Below are 18,545 nucleotides of genomic sequence, written 5' to 3'. Positions count from 1 at the left end.
AGATATCCTGCAGAGATCCCAAACTCCACAGCTCTGCCTCACATACGAATATTTCGACATTCCCAGCAGCTTCCACAAGATGGACCTCGGAGCGAGAGGAGGTGCCGGGTAGGGGGACCCGTCCCATTCCATCCCATCCCACCCCGTCCCATCCCGTCCCGCCTGCTGCCGCCGTGCCATCCAGAGGAGGCTCAGAGTCGGGCCAGGAGAGCGGCGGCATGGCACGGCCTGCCGGGCTCTGCCTGCTGGCCCTGCTGGCCCTGGGGACGGGGGGCTCCTCCTCCTGCTGGGACCCTCGGGGGCAGCCTCGCCGCTGCATGCCCGTCTTCGAGAACGCCGCCTTCGGCCGGGCCGTGCTGGCCACCAACACGTGCGGCTCGCCCCCGGAGGACTATTGCCTGCACATGGGAGCCCAGCACGCCAGCGCCCTGTGCCACCGCTGCGACGCCAGCGACCCCCGGCAGCACCACAACGCCTCCTTCCTCACCGACTTCCACAGCCAGGAGGAGAGCACCTGGTGGCAGAGCCAGTCCATGGCCTTTGGCATCCAGTACCCCAACTCCGTCAACATCACCCTGCACCTGGGTAAGTGCCAGCAGGAGCCCTGGCGGTGTCGGCGGAGGGTGCATCGAGTGCAGGGTGAAGAAGTGGGGGGTAGATGCTCCTGCATCCTGTAGCTCTTGCTGCCAGTGCTGGATTAAGGACAGGAGCCACTCCCCTAGGGGGTGCATGGAGGGAGCTGCCCTCTGCACAGCGCTGAAAGACCTCGGGGAGGGTCTGCCCTGCCCATCAGCCGAGCCCCAGCATGCCAGAAGCTGTGCCTGCCTGTGCTGCTTCCCAGCCAGCCATGCCCGGAGTGCCTGCTCTCCCCTTCACCCCAGGCTGCTTTTTACTGATGATGGAAGCCCGCGGAGCAGAAGGCAGATGGTTCCTACCCTGGGAGAGCTTTGCCCGGGGAGGATGACTACCATGGGTGCCAAGCCCCTCCTGTTTCACCCCCGTGCGTTGCTCAGGGTGCCGGGTATGTCTCAGGGTGCCAAGCTCCAGACACATCGTGCAACCCCAGTAGGTTTCCCCAGCTGGCATCCGAGCCTCTGTGTTTTAAATACCGTGCAAGCCGCCCACTTGGAGGGTACTTAAACCCAAGGGGCATGCCTGGCATTTTAAAAAGGTTTTATAACATTTTCCTGCCATCTAAACTCTCCTGGCTGTTGGCCAGCGCTGTAAAATCTTCATTCTCTGCAGTCTCCTGCCATCTGCATGCCGAAGGCGGGTAGTGGAGGAGCTGCGGCTGGAGCTGGTGAGGGGATAGCTGAGTGTCGGTGTGGCACTGAACCGTGCTGGGACCCAGGCTGGTCGGGGTGACGGTGGAGGGTCCGTGCCAGCCCCGGCAGTGACTCGGGAGCAGCTCGGCTGGGTGGAGGTCGCTGCTTTCCCAGCACCCTGCGAGCTGGAGGACATCTGGTCCTGTCCCCTGGCTGGGGCTGGGCTCCCCGCCGGGCACGAAGAGCAATGCTGGAGGAGTCTGCCATCCTCACTCCCTGCTCCTGCCAGCCCTGACAGAGGGGATTTGCCGGCCTCTTATCCACCTAACGCAGGTTGTCAGATTGTCCCGAATATGTTTGTGGGTAACCCGGGGCACAGACCACCCGAATGCAGCCTGTGTGGCTGAGCCAGCTGCTGCCAGGCAACTTTGTGGCCACCAGTCCCAGCTCGGCACAGCCGCATGTGTGGGCTCTGCAAGCCCCGGGGCTTCCTTTCCATTCTCTGTCCTCCTCGGTGGTCCTTCTTGGACCCCACACTCGGGTTTCCTGTGGAGTCCAGTCCCTGTGACTGCCCTGCTGTGTGGGTCTATGTTTACACAGCCAAGGCTAAAGCACTGCACCAAGCTCATCCTCAGGCCTGTCTCTATAGCCCTCCATGAGCTGGAGCATCCTCTGCAGTTGTACCCTTCTTCCTGCATGGCTCCTGTATCTTGCCAGGCTAAAAAGTACCATCTTGGTGCTTGGCACATCATTGTCTGACCTTTCCCACAGTGTCTGGGCCCTCTTCTTGTCCCAGCCATAAACGTTTTTATTGCTGCCTTAATGATTTCACTTGGGTTAAGCAGGAAAAGCCCAGCTGGCCCCTGCAGTCCCCTGGAATGCAGCCTGGGCTGAATCCTTGCTCCTGAGCTCCAGTGAGTAATTGGGTGTTTCAACCCATGTAGTGTGTCCCCCCAGCCTGCCTGTCTTGCTCAGTCACACCTCTTGTATGTTCTCTAGCGTGGTTACCTGGGGAGCTTATTAAATAAGACATGGGATGACTTGGACAAGACCCGTGTTTACCTGCATGTTGTTGATTGGCGTTAATTAGATTATGCTCCTTTAAATCTCTCCTCCCCGTGAAGATCCAGCCATGCTGTTATGGTGCATTGGGCTTGCATCTGGTCGATCATCCCAGGTGTCCACAGCTCTTGCATTTGCCCTGTCAGACATCAGGAAGGAACCCAAAATATCCACAGCTTGCAAAGGCAGCAGACACCAGGGCTCCTCAGGAAACAATCTGAATGCCAATGGCTCATTTTGGAGTGTCTAGATCAGGAGCTATCTGTGTCTGTGACTGACTCTGATTTTCCTGTGGGATGAGAGCCCGGAGCTGAGGTTTGGCAGGGACTAGAGATGACAGGACATGTAGGTGACATGACTGTCCCACATGCTCCTTTCCTCCTTTCCAGAATTCTCTTCTTGGAGCCCCAGAGCAGTACAAGCCGCAGTTTGGGCTCAGGGGAAGGCAGGTGCACATTTTGTTCAGGTGACAGCGCAGCTGGGAGAGCACCCAGGGGCCCTGGTGTGCCTGTGCACCCCTTCCAGCATCACTGTCCTGCAGCTTTGGGACATGTCACACCTGAGCAACAAAGAGGAGACGACTGGCCTGAGTTATTTTCTGAGTATTTTTCCTAAGGAGAAATTGACTGATTAAAAAGCCTCTGGACTTTTAAAAAGTCTGGGAAAAGCACACGCTCTCTCATAAAAATTTCTCAGAAAAGTGAATCTCCTCCACCCCAGCTGGGGCTCCCCCAGCATGGTCGTCCCCTCCCCTCGCACGGGGCCATTTGGGGCAGGGGAGGTTTATTGACACAGCACTGCGTTCCCTTCCTCTCCCAGAGGAAGCTGCTCCGGGAGGTGACGGCCCTGACCTCGCTGTTTTGGTAGACAACCCCTTGGGACCGCGCTGCCTGGAAACCGGCGCCTGCCAGGCGTTCCCCCTGCATGGGATGCAGGACAGGGGCACCCCTGCTGCCTCCAGCCCGGAGCGGTCCCAGAGGGAAGGGGAGAGGCACAAGGCGAGGGTGGGACAGCCCCGCTGCAGCCCCTTCTTGGCCCTCGTCACCTCCGGGTGGGCTGGGAGTGGGTCTGTCCTCCTCTCCAGGCTCTCTGCCGGGCGCTTCCCGCATCCCTGATGGGATGCAGCTGCTTTTCCCAGCGCTGGTAGCCGGCTGCCTCGGCTCCCCCGCAGCAAAGTCGCGGCACATACGCGACAGTATTCATATGGGCCCAATTAAAGGCTTGTTTTCCTAGTCCCGGAATAACCCCTCTAACATTCCCAACTCATTATCTTTTCAAATAAAGCCAAAACCTTGCAGCTAATTGTTTTGTGCTGTCAGGAGTGGTGCTGTTATGGAGCAATCCGGGCTTTGAGCTCATCCTTCATCTCTGGCAATTAAGTGGGTCTGATGTTCACTTTGGTGTTTTCTCTTTTCCTTTCTGCTAATCCTTTCAAGCTCTTTCAGAGCTCGCTGGACGCCCCAGGGATTGGTGGCCTCTCTTTGTCCCAGTAAAGATGGAAGTGAGGCTGGGTCCTGGCATGCAGCTCCCTGGGAAGGGATTGGCCTTGACCCTTTCCAGCTCTCCATTTCTAAAGCACCACTGTCCTGGGGATGCTTTCAGTGCTGTGGGCTTAACTCTTCCCCCACAGCTGCTGGATAGAGCCTGGATTGGAACTGCCCTTTGCCCATGCAACCCACCCAGTGCACCCACACAAGGAGTGGGTACTGCATTGGGGGGAGAGTCAGCTTGGATCTGGACAGGGCTTGGGCTGCACCAAGGAGGAGCTGGTTAAGGGCAGCAGGGGGATGATTTGTCCATTTTTAGCTGCGGTGGGTGCAGCAGGAAGCTGTTGGGATAATTCAGGCTGTGGTGCCCATCGGGTGGCTGGCAGAGGGTCGCAGCACAGTGGGTTTGTCCCCAGGCAAAGCCTACGAGATCACCTACGTGAGGCTGAAGTTCCACACCAGCCGCCCCGAGAGCTTCGCCATCTACAAGCGCAGCCACGCTGAGGGGCCCTGGGTGCCCTTCCAGTTCTACAGCGCGTCCTGCCAGAAGACCTACGGGAAGCGGCCGCGGCAGTACCTGCGGCCCGGCGAGGACGAGCAGGTGGCCTTCTGCAGCGACGAGTTCAGTGACATCTCCCCGCTGAGCGGGGGCAACGTGGCCTTCTCCACCCTGGAGGGACGGCCCAGCGCCTACAATTTTGATGGAAGCCCCGCACTGCAGGTGCCACCAGGGTGGGAGGGGGAATGGTGCAGGGACCCTTGGGATCAAGGGCAGTATTGTACTCAGCTAGGGTAAAAGTGCTGGCAATGCACTGCATCCCTGCTTGAAAAGCTGTAGGATGTGTCCTGGTTGGGGTGGGTGCTGGTGGCCCAGACCTCTCCACCAAGGTGCCTTCCCCATGTCCCCTGCAGGAGTGGGTGACAGTCACTGACCTGCTCATCTCCTTGAACCGGCTCAACACATTTGGGGATGACATCTTCAAGGACCCCAAGGTGTTGCAGTCATACTACTATGCCATATCTGACTTCTCCGTTGGTGGCAGGTGAGGGGCAGCAAGGCAGAAGTATGGGGACCTTCTCGGGGCTGTGGGACTGGGGCAGCTGCTCCCCACCTCAGTCTTGTCTGAATTGTGATTTTGGAGCAAATTGCTCAGATGTGGCTTCCGTGTGTAAACTGGAGCTGGAAGTGCTGAGAGGGGTGATTAAACCTGGAGACCTCCTAGCAGTTGTCATTTTCCCACTGGCCCACTCCATGTGCTCTATTTGCTTTGTTCCCTCCCATCCTAATGGCTTTTAATGACACCGGGGCTCGTGTTGCTCCTCCTGTGACCCTGCTGGTCCTTGGGCACTCCAAAAGTGGAGCCCTCGTCCTGTGACCTCCTGACTGGCCAGGCTGGGAGAGCCTTGGGGACACGATGGGCGGCTTCAAGGCCAGCACAGCCTGAGCTGCTCTCACCCCACAGCCAGCCCAGCAGCAGGGTCACACACTGCACAGCCTGGGCACCGTCCCACCGCTGCTGCTGCCCACACCGGTGCTCAGAGCGGCTCCCCCGCGAGGGGGTCTCGCCACAGGTGCAAATGCAATGGCCACGCCAGCGAGTGCGCGCCGGACGAGGCCGGGCAGCTGGTCTGTGTGTGCCAGCACCACACGGCTGGCACCGACTGCCAGCGCTGCCAGCCCTTCTACCAGGACCGGCCCTGGGCACGCGGCACGGCCGAGGCTGCCAATGAATGTCTCCGTGAGTATCGCCCGGCCTGGCTCCGTGGCTGGCCCTGGTGGGCTGCGCTGCTGCTGGATCAGCTCATCCGGCACCTCCTGCCCTTCCTGCACCTGCTCCGTTTTGGGAGGGAGGAGGATTTGTAGCCGGGGTTCCCCTTCGCAGCAGCAGCCCGAGTACTCCCGTTCCCTTTACCCCACGAGTGCAGCCACCGGCTCCTTGTGGTGCTGCACCCATCTCTGCTTCCAAGGGCAGGCAGGCACCGCCGAAAGCTCTCGCTGCTGAACCAAGATGTCCCTCTGGCTCATCCGACCCCACCGGAACCTCCAGTGTCCGCCAGGTGCTCACTCGTCCTCCCACCTCTCCCCCAGCTTGCAACTGCAGCGGCCGCTCCGAGGAGTGTTTCTACGACCGAGAGCTGTTCCGGCTCAGCGGGCACGGGGGACACTGCCTCAATTGCCGCGACAACACGGCCGGGCCCCACTGCGAGAGCTGCAGGCAAAACTACTACCGCTGGGAGCCGCAGGGAGCCTGCCAGCCCTGCCACTGCCACCCCGCAGGTGCGTGGGGCTGCGCCCGGCCGGGCTCCGGCTGCAAAACCCCTGCCCCACTGGAGTTTGCTGGGAGGGATGGTTTAGGTGGATTGTCTCTTGCTCGGGGTTTCCCCAACTTCCCCGTCCTGTGTCTCTCCCCGGCTGGGGCTGAGCCTCAGGGCTGGCCGGGGTCCCCACAGGCTCTCTGCAGCCCCAGTGCGACGACTCGGGGACCTGCGTCTGCAAAGCCAATGTGACGGGCTGGAAGTGTGAGCGCTGCAAGGACGGCTACCACAGCCTCAGCGAGGGCGGCTGCAGGTGAGGAGGAACCCGGCCCTGGGCAGGAGCAGCAGGATGGGACCGGGGCTCACCTCCTGCCTTTATCTCACCCCGTCCAGACCCTGCACTTGTGACCCCGCGGGCAGCGTGGGCACCTGCGACCCCAACACGGGGCACTGCACCTGCAAGGAGAGGGTGGAGGGGCACCTGTGCAACAGGTAAGCACCATGGCCCTGACAGGGGGACAAGAATACTGTCCCTTTCCAGTCTTGGACTTAGTGGCAAGGCTGTGGGGCTGCATTCCTCTGGACCACTGTGACCGGGCTCACAAGGAGCTGTCACCAGTGCCTCACACAGAGACATTGCCGTGGTGCCCTCCCCTGCTCTGCTCGCCCTGTGCCACACTCTCCTGTTTCCTCGCTGTGTCCAGGTGCCAGCCGGGCTGGTTTAACCTGCAGCCCCACAACGCCATCGGCTGCACCAGCTGCTTCTGTTACGGCCACTCCAGCGTCTGCAGGGCGGCAGATGGCTACGAGGAGACTCACATCCTCTCCGACTTCAGCCAAGGTAAACACCCCCCCCTGCCCCGGGTGAAACGGAGGGCACTGCTCTGCCAATTTCAGCCAAAAATTGTTTGGGAAGGATGTGGCTGAGCGTCCCTTTTTGGGGCTGAGCATCCCCCTCTGAGCTAACTGGTGGTGATGGGTGCAGAGGGTTTTTTCTGGCTTGCCCCTAAACCTCTATTTCTGCCCCCAACTCCACGGGGAGTGACTCCATGCCAACCTGCTCCTGGGACTGTGCGTGGCTCAGGAAGGGCTGTGAGGACAGACATGGACATTCCACCACACCAGGGACTGCAGGAGCGCTAAAAATCAGCTCAGAAGGATTAAAAAAAAAATAGGATGGAGCCTGCTGGGAACTTTCCCAATTATTCCCTTCTCTCCTCATGCTCGGCTGGGATGTGACAGCACGGAGGGGCGGGCAGGATGGCGTGCTTTGGCAGGGCTGGAAGCGTGCGGGATGCTCGGGGAAGCCCTGCCATCTGCTGTGTGTCCCGGCGTGTGCAGCCCCGCTGCGGGGACACCGCAGGGATGGGCACCCACGGCAGGCACCCTGCTCTGCCGCGCCTGTTCCCAGATGGATACGAATGCGCCAGGCACGGGTGGATCTTAATTGCCTTTAAACCGAGCTGCAAATTGCTGTGCTGCTGAAATGTGTTCCACGGCCCTGAAACTGAGCCAGGCTTTAAACCGAGCCTTTTTTTTCACCCTTCACAAAGCCAATTTAGGGCTGCTCCTTTGGGAACTGGTTTGGCAGTCTCTGAGCTGAGATGCAACCACAGCACCCTCCTGAAGCCTTGCTCCCCAAAACATTCCCCAGTCCACAGTGGAGGGGGATCAGATGGAATTTTCTTATACGAGGTGAAAATATATATTTGGGATGATTTGATAACAGAGTGCAGCCCACTTGAGAGATTTCCAAGTGTTTGTCCTGCAGGGCTGGAAGAAATAAGTAACCCTGCGGAGCAGGGAGGAGTTTAACTGGTTTCTTAAGGAAACCAACTTAATGCAATTACACCCCGTCTCTTCTGGGCTTCTCCAGCATTTCTCCTCAGGCTTCCTGTGCTCACCAGCCCACAGTAATGTCAGAATGGCAGCATAGGCAGTGGGGCAAAAGTGAAAAGATAATAATTTCTTTCAAATCTAAGAAAATAAATAGATGAGGGGTGGTTAAGGCCACCCTCGAGTGCATGACAGCACAGAGCCCGAGTGGAGCAGGGTGTTACAAAGTGCTGGCCCTTTCCAAAACTTGAGAGAGTGTTGGGAGGAGGGACAGAGCCCCTGAAAGCAGCACCCTGCTGGTGCTGTGCTGGCAAGGACTCGCTGCTCCCTTAGCTGTGCACTGTCACTGTGTCCTGACACACAGGGCTGGAGGGCTGGACTGCCACATCTCCAGGTACCACAGACCTGCCTCTGCGCTGGGCTGGCCGGGGGACCTTCACTGAGTGGGATGGAGAGGAGCCAGTGGATTTTCTTGCACCAGGTATTGTGTGTGCTGAGTCCCTGGGGGGCTGCTCTGCTGTCAGGACCCCTGGAGCTCTCATCCCACTTCTGGTGCAGGAGGCAGTGCGCTCTGCTCCAGAGCTGGGCATGTTCCTGTAGCAGAAGACAGTGGGGGGTATTGGAGCAGTGGACCAGGACCCCAGGAGGGAAGGCTGGAGCTAGCACCACTCTAGGAGGGTGGCTGTGGCTCTTGATGATGCTGGTGGGACTAGGACTGCATTGGCAGTCCTGGCAGAGCTGGTGCTTCCATGTCCTACAGGCTTTGCTTCTCTCTCCCCTCGCAGAGAAATTTCTGCAGAACCAGCGCCTCAGTTATGGGCAGCTCCTGTCCGTGCTGCTGGGAGTGGAGAATGGGACAAGAACAAAAACCGGGGTGCCCCTGCTGCAGGTTCAGTTGCTGCTGGAGGGTGAGGGGATGAAAATCACCATGTCCAGCAGCAAGAGCCAGCCCCAGCATGGGAAGCAGGCCGTCACCTTCAGGTACCCATCACAGTGTTTTGGGGAGCCTCAGCAGGGTTTAGGGCTCATTTGTCTGGGCTGCCCTGCACCTGGGGGTTCAGCCCTGCTCTCTGCCCCCCTCAGGGATTTAACTGGGCTGGGCCTGGGTCCCAGCCAGGAGCCAAGCTGTCCTGCAGCACCTGGCTCAGGCTGACCCTGTCCTGCCTCCCACACTTGCTCTCCAACAGGCTGCACGAGGCAGAGGAGGGTGTGGAGCCTTTGCTGTCAGCCTTCAGCTTCCAGCGCCTGCTCTCCAACCTGACCGCCCTGCACCTCCGTGTGAGCCCCAGCCCTGTGCGAGGTGGGTGGCTCCACAAAACATCCCCATGGGGACCAAACTGGGGTGGGACTGGAGACATCGAAGCAGCATCAGGCTCTCAAGGACGAGAGGAACTGTAGGGGTTGTTTTGGAGCAGGGGCTGGCTCCTCCCTGTGAACACCCCTTGGCTCTCAAGGAGGTATTTTGGGGTCTCCTGTGCTGTCTGGAGCATTTCAGAGCAGAGCAGGGGATGCACCATCCCATTCCTACACTGCTCTCCTCTCTCACAGGCAGGTTGTCCCTGAGCGAGGTCCAGCTCACATCTGCTCGCCCCGGGTCGGGCACACGGGCTGGCTGGGTGGAGGAGTGCACGTGTCCCGTGGGATACACCGGGCAGTTCTGCCAGTCCTGTGCACCTGGATTCAAGAGGGAGATCCCATTTGGTGGCCCCTTCGTCAGCTGCGTGCCCTGCACCTGCAACCAGCATGGGGACTGCCACCCCCTCACAGGTGTGCGCCCCCCAGCCCCTCCACTCACCTGTTCCTCCATGCATGGGTGACAAATCTATGCCTGTGCTTGTTCTGAGGGAAGCTGGAAACCATTGGTGAGGTTGTGGTTCCCAAAATTTGCAAGTTGAATTGCTTGGGAAGGTTCTAGGGACAGCGTTCATAACTGCAAAGATAGAGATTAATTATAATGAAGTGCAAGAATGGTGGTAATTTGTAATTCCAGAAGCATTTTTCATGATACCTTCTTACCTTTAAGGAGGAGAAGGGAAGGGTGCTGGTTCTCAGAGGAGTGGGGGAGCAGGGGTCAGGGCAGCAGAGAGAGCTTTGCTAGGCTGGGTCTCACAGGCAACATCCCTGCCCGATGAGAGGAGCAGGACTGGGCACAGCTCTGGAATCTGCAAACTGAGGGTTAGCCTGAGCAGAGAAACAAGGATAATGCAGGAAAACACGGAGGTGCTAGGCTTAAGGGAAGACACCAGAAGAGCCAACTCTTGTGCTGCCAGCCCAGCCCCTCGGTGGCTGGTTCTCTTCAGTGGGGTGTAACAATGATGTGCGGCCGGGATGGAGAGGGTTGGAGGAGGCAGAGTGCTCGATGAATGCCCCTGCCCTGCCCACGAAAACACGGCGGCAGCTCTGGAAACCCGCCCTCATCCCGCAGAGCCGGGGCTGGCGCCGCCGACTGCACAAACCCCAGGAATGGGGCCAGGCTTTTGATGTTCCGGCCTGGGCGCTGCCAGCCCGCGCACTTCCTTTAGATTATTTTTCCACTTCTTCCTGCCACCCGCTTTTTCTTTCTTTTCCACCGTCTGAGTCTGCCTGGATGTGTGGAAAATGGAATAACACCCCCTCCTGCGCAGCCTTCCTGGTATGACCCGACCCCCCAACACACGGGGGAAAATCCTCCCCCTGCCTCGTCTCTCTCCAGTGAAGCAGAGCATCTGCCTGGAGCTAGGGGGTTCCTTGAGCACTCTTCCTCCTCTTCTTCCTCCCTCTCCTCCTCACAGCCGATTTCGGAAGGCTGACTCACCGGCTCGGCTCGCTCTGGGGATGCTCCCCTGTGGGTGCCGGCCCGGCTGCTTGTGTTTTCCAAGGCAGGAGGGAAAGGACTCGACTTTGAGAAATGTGTTGTGGATTACGGCAGGCGCCGGCAGCCTCCGCGCACACAGATGGTGCTGTCTGCGCCAGCTCTGCCTCGTCCCTGCTCGCTGTGGCCTCCGTATCCTCTCCAAAACCTTCTCCCTTGACAGGGCAAGGAAGGAAAATGTCCCGAGTACTGGTTGGGGATGTGCAGCTCCTCGGTTGGAGCTGCACGTCCCTCTCGCCATGCTCAGCGCTGGGCTCTCTATCCCTCCCGCAGTCCCTGCGGGGCTGGGTTTTCACAGACCCTCAGCTCCATTTTCCTCCTCGCAGGGCACTGCCGGTGCTTGCACAATACAGAGGGTCCCTCCTGCGAGCGCTGCAGCTCCGGCTTTTACGGCAACCCCTTCCAGGGGCGCTCTGATGATTGCAAGCCCTGCCCCTGCCCCGGCCGCTCGCCCTGCACCGAGGTGCCCAGCAGTGGGGAGGTGGTCTGCACCCACTGCCCCCCGGGCCAGAGAGGTGAGGCTGCGGCTGGGTGGGCACAGGGGCTGTGGGCAGCATCGGCGCGGCTGAGTCCTCCTCACCTTTCCATCTTCCCCAGGAAAACGCTGTGAGCTCTGTGATGACGGGTTTTTCGGGGACCCCCTGGGGCAGAGAGGTCCCGTGCATCCCTGTGAACCCTGCCAGTGTCATGGGAACGTGGATCTCAATGCCGTGGGGAATTGTGACCCTGTGTCTGGCCGATGCCTGCGCTGCCTGTACAACACCATGGGCGACCACTGTGAGCGGTGTCAGCCGGGCTTCTTCGGGGATGCGCTGGCTCCCAGCCCTGCTGGGAAGTGTGCACGTATGTACAGCCCCGGGCACAGCTCACCTGCAGCCAAAATCCTCCCAGCAGTGAAGGCAGAAGGTGGAAGGGGGTGCCCAGTAGGTTTAGGGGCTGATGGATGGTCCAGGTTACCCCACGTGTTCCAGAATGTCCTTTGCCCTCTTGCTGCACTGTCATCCCTCCCCAGAGTTACTCTGGCCTGCAGGGGCTCTTTCTCTTGGAGCCCTGGTTGATAGGACAATGTGACTCTCCACGTTGTCAGGAGCTCAGAGCCAGTACCCTGTTCCTACAGTCTTATCCCCCAGCCCCAAGCTGGGGTTTAGGAGTTATTTTGTTTTCCCATAGCTTGTGATTGCAACCCCAATGGCTCAGACCCGAGGCTGGAGGGCTGTGATCCTGGCACAGGCCAGTGCCACTGCCTCCCACACGTGACAGGCAGAACCTGTAGGCAGTGCCAGCCTGGCTACTACGGCCTGGAGCCCACCGTGGGGTGCAAGAGGTATGTGGGGCATGGCATGGGGCTGCCAGGGGACAGCAGTGGCTCCAGGTTCCCAGCTCTGCTCTCTGCATTGGTTGCCTGCTCATGACCCTCCACTTCTTGTGCCAGCTGTGAGTGCCACCCAACAGGGTCACGAGAGAGTGGGTGCCACGTACTGACGGGGCAGTGCTCCTGCCAACCAGGCGTCACAGGGAAGAAATGTGATCGATGCCAGCACGGCTTCTTTGGCTTCTCTGCCAGGGGCTGCCGAGGTAATGGGAATGGGGACTGCATCTTTGTCCCTAAAGCAGGGCTGGCAGCCACAGTGTGATGCCTTTCTGCCACCACTGCAGCCTGCAACTGCTCCCCGCTGGGCTCCATCACCCCGCAGTGCCACGAGAACAGCACCTGCCTCTGCCACCCTGGCTTCGTGGGCTACAAGTGTGACCGCTGCCAGGCCAACTTCTTCCTTGACCCACTGAGCTCCCGCTGCCAGCAATGTCCTGCCTGCTATGGGCTGGTGAAGGATGAGGTACAGCCTGTGCACTGCTGAGGCAGGCACAGCACTCCAGCCCTGCACTGCCTCACTGTCCCCCATGTCCCCCTGTCTTGCCTGCAGGCTGACCGGCTGAAGGCCAGGCTGCAGGAGATGGAGGAATGGCTGCAGAAACCAGGCTGTGATGCCCACCTGGGCCAGTCTGCCATGCTGGGAGATGCACCCCGTGGAGATGGACTGCCCAGCCCACACCTCCTGAGAGGTACAAGGGACTCTCCTTCCTTCCACCCATTTCACCCTCTGCTCCCTCAGGGTGCTGTGACATGCTGGGTGGGTGCAGGTGAGCGCTGGGCTCACTGTGGTGTGACCTGGGGGGGAGGGCAGTGGAGGGGACATGCCTTTTTGGGAGGACAGAGCACTGCAGGGATGCTCACACCCCTGAGGTCTTGGAGCAGGTAGTGATGGCCATTATCTCATGTACTCATGTACACACAGATACCCTTTGGGTGCTGAACTCCTGGGTCCCTCCTGAGCACCCAGAGGGACTTAATTCCTCTTTCACTAGTAAGTGTGAGGCAGGGGCTGGGGCATGGGGCAGCTCCACAGGGAAGCAGGGAGCCCTGAGCTACCACAGTGGCAAAGAAATGCTTGTGCTGCCCACAGGTGCCTGGGCCACCCTCTTGGTACAGATGGGGCAGCTGGCAGGGGCACTGAACACTGCACAAGGCCGTCTCACCAATGCCAGCCGGGCCTCCAGCTGCTCCCATCATGGCCCCCCCAAGACCTGCATCCTGCTGTCGGAGATTGGGGCCCTCCTGCAGTCGGCACAGCAGGAGATGCTGCACGCTGCAGACACCCTGGCTACCACGGTGTGGGCTCTCAGCGGCCCTGGGCTCCTGAGGGGCTGGTGGCAATCCTGGGGAGCACTGGGATGTGCCTTCCACGACTGTTGGGGTGGGATGTGACCAGCAGAGTGGGTGAGGGGGAAAGTCTGGGGTCCGTGTAGGTATAGTCTTTCTTGCAGCTGAGTCAAGAGGAGATATTTTCCTTGCTCTAGCCCCTTGGGATGTTCTTGGTGGCGCTGGGCTGGCCGGGTCCAGGGGTGCCTGCTCTCTGTCAGGGTCTCAGTGCTGCTGTTTGCATTTCAAGGAGATTCTCCAGGAAATCCCATGGCAGCCCACAAACTGGAGCCACTGGGCACTGGAGGCTCAAGCTCTGTCCAAGAGGTAAGATTTGAACAGGCAGAGGAGGCTGTCAACGCAGCTGGGGGTGCAGGGAGCCCACTCATTTGCCAGGAAGCTAATCCTGATATCCTCTCTCTGTGTATCCTTGTCCCTGCAGCCACAAGAACTCCATGGCACAGGTGGAGGCAGTGGTTGGGAGAGCACTGCGTGCCTCCAACACCAGCTCTGAGCTCCTGCGGATCCTGCTGGAGGGGAATGCAACACGGGACATGCAGGGCGAGCTGGAGGCCGGGTGAGGGGCTGGCAGCAAGGAGGGCTGGCAGGGCACCATGAGCCCTTTCCTCTGGCCAGGTCCCTGTTACAGAACTCGGTCATGGTGATTTGGCACCTGCTCAACGGGCACGTGCTGAGCACCTTCAAACTCATTGCACTGCAATGCTCTAAAGCAGAGGGACAGGGGTGTGCTGGGGGATTTCAGGAAAAGCCCCAGTGCTATGTCCAGAACCTGGTATCAAGTCGTCCTCTTAGTCCCTTAAGGGACCAGAGGGCCCCAGCTGACAGCAGTGTCCTGTCCATGTAGGTATGAGGAAATCCAGCGGGCGCAGGAGGAGCTGGGTGCTGGCATGGCAGAGGTGGCAGTAGAGGCCAGGAGAGCTTTGACAGCCGTGGAACAGGCACATGCTGACCTGGCTGAGAGACTTCTGCAGGTGGCTGCTCTGAGGCAGGTGAGCAGCACCCAAGCTACAGCTTCTGCTGGCATCCCTGCCTCCTGCTTTACCACTGCTGACTCCTGAGCTGGGAGATGATCTCATGGAGCTTTTGGCATTCCTGATCCTGCAGCAAGTGCTGCAAATGGAGGCTGGAAACCTGGCACAGGACCTGGCAGTGCTGGAGCAGGCAGCAGCGGCCCAGGAGCCGTTGGCTCAGCAGGCTGTGGAGGCATCCCGTGCACTGGCAGCTGGATTGCACCTGGAGCTGCAAAGGATTCGTGACTTCGAGCAGGTAATGGCTGCTCACGTGAATGGGGAGCCCCATCCCTGCTGTTCGAGCAGCTGGAGGGACCATGCCTGCAGCCAGGGAACTTGGAGAGGATGTTTTGAAAGACATCTTCCATTGGGCTCCCAGATGTCCCTAGGAATTCACCTGTCACATGGGAGTAGGCTGAATCCCACATTCAGCTGGATGCAGCTCTTCACCCACTCCCCAGCCTCATTTCTCCTCTCCCAGCTGCGGGGTCGGGCTGGCTCTGCCCATGACACGGCCACCACGGCTGTCTCCCGAGGAAAAGCTGTGCTCTCTGATGCCAAGTCCCTCCTGGCCAGCTTGGAAGGTAAAAGGCACCAGTCAGAGCATCTCCAGCCACAACTTGCCTCTCACCAAATGACAAGGGGAGAAGTGGACAGTTTGGTAAGGCCAGGTTGCTCCTATAGGTATGAAGAAGGTGCTGGGGCATCAGAAGAGTCAGGCTGCCCTGAGGATGAGGATGGCCACTGTGCGGGACAGAGTGATGGTGGATACTCAGAAGAAGATCAGACAGGCAGGGAAGACACTGGGAAATTCCCTGTCCATCTCCATCACAGCCCAGAAGACAGCTAGGGAGGCTGAGCAAGTCTCTGAGGAGAGTGCCAAGGTCAGAGCTGAGGGATGTGGGGTGGAGCTGTTGGGCATGGCCAGGCTGGCAGCCATCACCTACAGAGCCCAGGCTGCTGCAGGCAGGGCTGTGTGTCCCCAGGTGACTGTTCCCATCTCTGTCCCTTTGCAGAGGGCACGGGCTGTGCTGCAGGAGAGCAAACAGGCCCTCAGACATGCCACCCAACTCACCACACGTGCCAATGAGACCCAGAAGAAGCTCTCCTGGCAGGAGCACATGGCTGAGAAGCTCAGGGGAGACCTGGAGGAAGCTCAGCAGGTCAGATGGGTCCCCTTGGGCAGGTTGTGTCTTCCAGAACCTGGAAGCAGCTTTGCCCACAGCCCAAAGCATAGGGAACAAACTGGCTTGGGAGCTCCATTGTAGGGACAATGTCTTGGGGATGTTCCTGGGATCTCCTGTATCATCCAGCCAAGGGTCAATGATGTCCCTGATCTATGTGTCTGTCTTTGTTGGAAGGTGGGGTCAGAGGTGAATGAGATGGCAAAAACTCTCCAGGAAGCCCAGGGCTCGCTCATGTCAGACATCGAGACCCTGAACAACCTGCTGAACAGCCTAGGTGAGACCTGGGGGGAAATGGAGTGCGGGTTCCAGGGAAAAGGCTGGGCTCTCAGGCACCAGGGCTCTCATGCTCACTGGTACTCCTGCTTGATGACCATCCAGGCTGAGCTGGGTACTCCTGGGCTGAGATCATCCATGGTCTCAGCAAAGCTTCTTTAAGGCTTGTGTCTTGAGAAAGAATGAATTGGGGTTTGCTGCATGTGTGTGCTCATGTCTGCTCTGGGTACACTGATCTCCCTTGGGATCCTCAGGATGAGCAAGGCTGGCATAGTCCCTTTGGAACTGAGGGCTGTACTAGACTGGGTATGTTCCTTGTTGCTGGTTGGTTTTGCTCCAGCTCCTGTTTTTATCACCTGGGTATATTTCTGATCATCCAAGAAATACTCTTGCATCCAAGAAATTTTGCAAAAGGGTGGAAACCACGACCCATTTGTAAGAGAGAGAGAAGTGCCCAGGCCCTGCCTGGAGCCACAGTTCTGTTTGCTTATCTGTGATTAGTGAGAAGCTGCAAAGCCTCCATGCCCTGCTGCACCCACTCCCTACAGTTTATGGTGCCACGGAGTACATCCAGAACATCTCCTGTGCAGGTCTCTGCTCTCATCCATGTCCTCTCCCCCCTTGCCCAGGTAACCTGGAGCAGGACACGGAGGTGGAAGCAGTGCTGAGCGCTGGGAGGCTGCAGCTGGAGCAGCTGTGGCTGCGCCTGGCCACACCGGGACCCCTGGCCAGCCAGCTCAGCCGGCTGCAGCAGGAGGCAGCACGGCAGCAGGAGAAGATCCAAGCATTTGAGAGCGACTTGGCTGAGATCCGGGCCGACAAGCAGAACTTGGAGGACATTTTGCGGAGTCTCCCTGAGAGCTGCTCTCAGTGAAAGGTCGCTGGCTGCCGCCACGTGCCTTCTGTGCCCACCCTGCACAGGGAATGGCAGAGGAAAGGACTCTGCATTCACCAGCATCAATCCTTCCCACCACTCCCCACACTGCCCTCCATACAGTATCACACCCCAGGTCCTTTTCCACACCCGTTCAGGCTCTGCATGCCAAGCACTCTGCAGCATGACTCAAGCCACCACCTCTGCCCTTGAGATGGGGGGACACCCCCCTACCAGGGACCACCGATGCTTCTGTGCAGGATCTGGAGCCATTCCAGGGTCGGTCTCTCACTGGAGAGTGAACAAAGAATCCTCACACATCTCCTCCATCCCTCCTTTCCCATCACAGCGCGGCACACTGGGCAAGGACAGCTTACCAAGTATGTAATGTACCCAGGCTGTACTGCCCAGCACTCCCTCCTGCCCCAGGAGAAGAGAGCAGCTCTCACACACGTGCTGGAAGATGATCCTGCTTCACAGCACTCTGCAGTGTCATGCTCGTGGGCTGTGGTCACAGAGAGGAATCCTGCTGAAGCCAGACAGAGAGCTGCTTGCCGGAGGGCACACAGCTTGCCTGCTTCCCAAGGGAAGGGAGCTCACAGCAGGGACGGCTAAATTAATGAAAAGAAACAAAGCAAAGATGGATCCTCACCCAGCTCCTGGAAGGTGGGTGGGACATCCTCAGCCTGCTTCAGTATGAGAGGTGCTCAGGTCTTGCTGTTCCCTCACTCCAGGGTAACAAGGCCACAGCCAGCTCTGCTTTGCTCACCAAATGTCACCAAGCATGGCTATAAACCAGCCAACTGCTACCAGTCCCAGGGACTGGGTGGCAGAGATGCAGGCAAGGGAGGTATCAGAGCAGCAGCAGCCACAGCCCCACATTAGCACCTGTACCCCACTGGAGAGGAGCTGGCTGGTGGTAGCAGGCTGTGCTGGACTGGATGGGGAACAGCTGGACACACGCTCCTTCCTGTGTCACTCCCACGGGGTGGCAGAGGTCAGTGGCTGTATTGCCTTTAAAGGAAAGGCATTTATATTCCCCTGTGCTCCCATGTGGGCTGGGCTGCAGGACAAGCCAGGTCCTGGCTCAGCCCATCTAGTGCTGGCTGTACAATGACTCCAGGTAGCTGAAGTCATTCCCATAAGACCAGAAATGGGTCCCCAGGCTGGAGCTTGCTTCATTTTTTTAACCGGTTTAACCTATGTTTTTCTGCTCACAGTGCTGCAAATCAGGTTTGCTAAAGTCTTGTGTAACTTACGTAAAATTGCTGCCATCAATGTTGAATTCCCCCAGCAATATCTCTGGTGGGTCCAGTGGAACCTGGAAGGAACACAGAATTTTCCTACTGAGAACAAAGCCATCACCCTTCTAATTCTGCACAAAAGCTGCCCAAGGAGTGGGGTGCCAGAGCTGCAGTGCTGTGGGGGTGTGATAGCAGGGGCTCCCCTGCTGCTGCCCAAGGACAGCTCTGGGAAGGCAAAACCATGGAACAACGAGAGCACAGCGTGATCCAGCTTGGTCAGAGGCAGGGAGCCATGGCCACTTACTATCTCTCTGGGAGAACAATTATACATCTCCAGTGAACACACAAATCTGCTGCTCTTACAGAAATGTCAAGCCTCTGCTGTGTGCCTGCTGCTGAAGATGTGGTTCACGCTGCCTCCTGCTCTTCCTGGAACTCTTGTGTTTTTAGCTGGTGCCACCTGCCTAGAGCTGTATCCATT

At 58.7% G+C, this 18,545-nt stretch overlaps 1 protein-coding gene across 2 annotated transcripts; it reads left to right on the top strand.

Moving 5' to 3' along the window:
* Positions 1 to 211: 211 nt before the first annotated feature.
* Positions 212 to 18,533, top strand: LAMC3 (laminin subunit gamma 3). Of its 2 annotated transcripts, XM_088065879.1 has the most exons (29): positions 212 to 585; positions 4,231 to 4,535; positions 4,727 to 4,857; positions 5,387 to 5,553; positions 5,904 to 6,092; positions 6,266 to 6,383; positions 6,464 to 6,562; positions 6,775 to 6,911; positions 8,271 to 8,387; positions 8,692 to 8,887; positions 9,094 to 9,206; positions 9,455 to 9,673; positions 11,084 to 11,272; positions 11,355 to 11,600; positions 11,928 to 12,081; positions 12,190 to 12,332; positions 12,414 to 12,592; positions 12,680 to 12,818; positions 13,052 to 13,120; positions 13,220 to 13,425; positions 13,706 to 13,782; positions 13,898 to 14,032; positions 14,321 to 14,465; positions 14,581 to 14,742; positions 14,968 to 15,070; positions 15,171 to 15,370; positions 15,503 to 15,649; positions 15,848 to 15,947; positions 16,576 to 18,533. In XM_088065879.1, the coding sequence occupies exons 1-29, from the start codon at positions 219 to 221 to the stop codon at positions 16,818 to 16,820; spliced, it is 4,797 nt and encodes a 1,598-aa protein (XP_087922005.1). In that variant the 5' UTR covers positions 212 to 218; the 3' UTR covers positions 16,821 to 18,533. The 2 variants fall into 2 exon arrangements, with proteins under 2 accessions (XP_087922005.1, XP_005527340.2); XM_005527283.3 differs by lacking the exon at positions 13,052 to 13,120.
* The last annotated feature ends 12 nt before the right edge of the window (positions 18,534 to 18,545 follow it).

The sequence above is a fragment of the Pseudopodoces humilis genome, chromosome 22 (assembly GCF_049639895.1).
Source record: "Pseudopodoces humilis isolate 2021_Gansu_Grassland_sample_001 chromosome 22, ASM4963989v1, whole genome shotgun sequence".
NCBI lineage: Eukaryota > Metazoa > Chordata > Aves > Passeriformes > Paridae > Pseudopodoces > Pseudopodoces humilis.
This window is presented reverse-complemented; position numbering and strand designations above follow the sequence as displayed.

Excerpts from the sequence above, each read along its gene's own strand:
- LAMC3 (XM_088065879.1), top strand. The coding sequence starts at position 219 with ATGGCACGGCCTGCCGGGCTCTGCCTGCTGGCCCTGCTGGCCCTGGGG. Across the intron at positions 15,650-15,847 it reads ACCTGGAGGAAGCTCAGCAG|GTGGGGTCAGAGGTGAATGA; the intron begins GTCAGATGGGTC and ends CTTTGTTGGAAG. Across the intron at positions 15,948-16,575 it reads CAACCTGCTGAACAGCCTAG|GTAACCTGGAGCAGGACACG; the intron begins GTGAGACCTGGG and ends CCCCTTGCCCAG.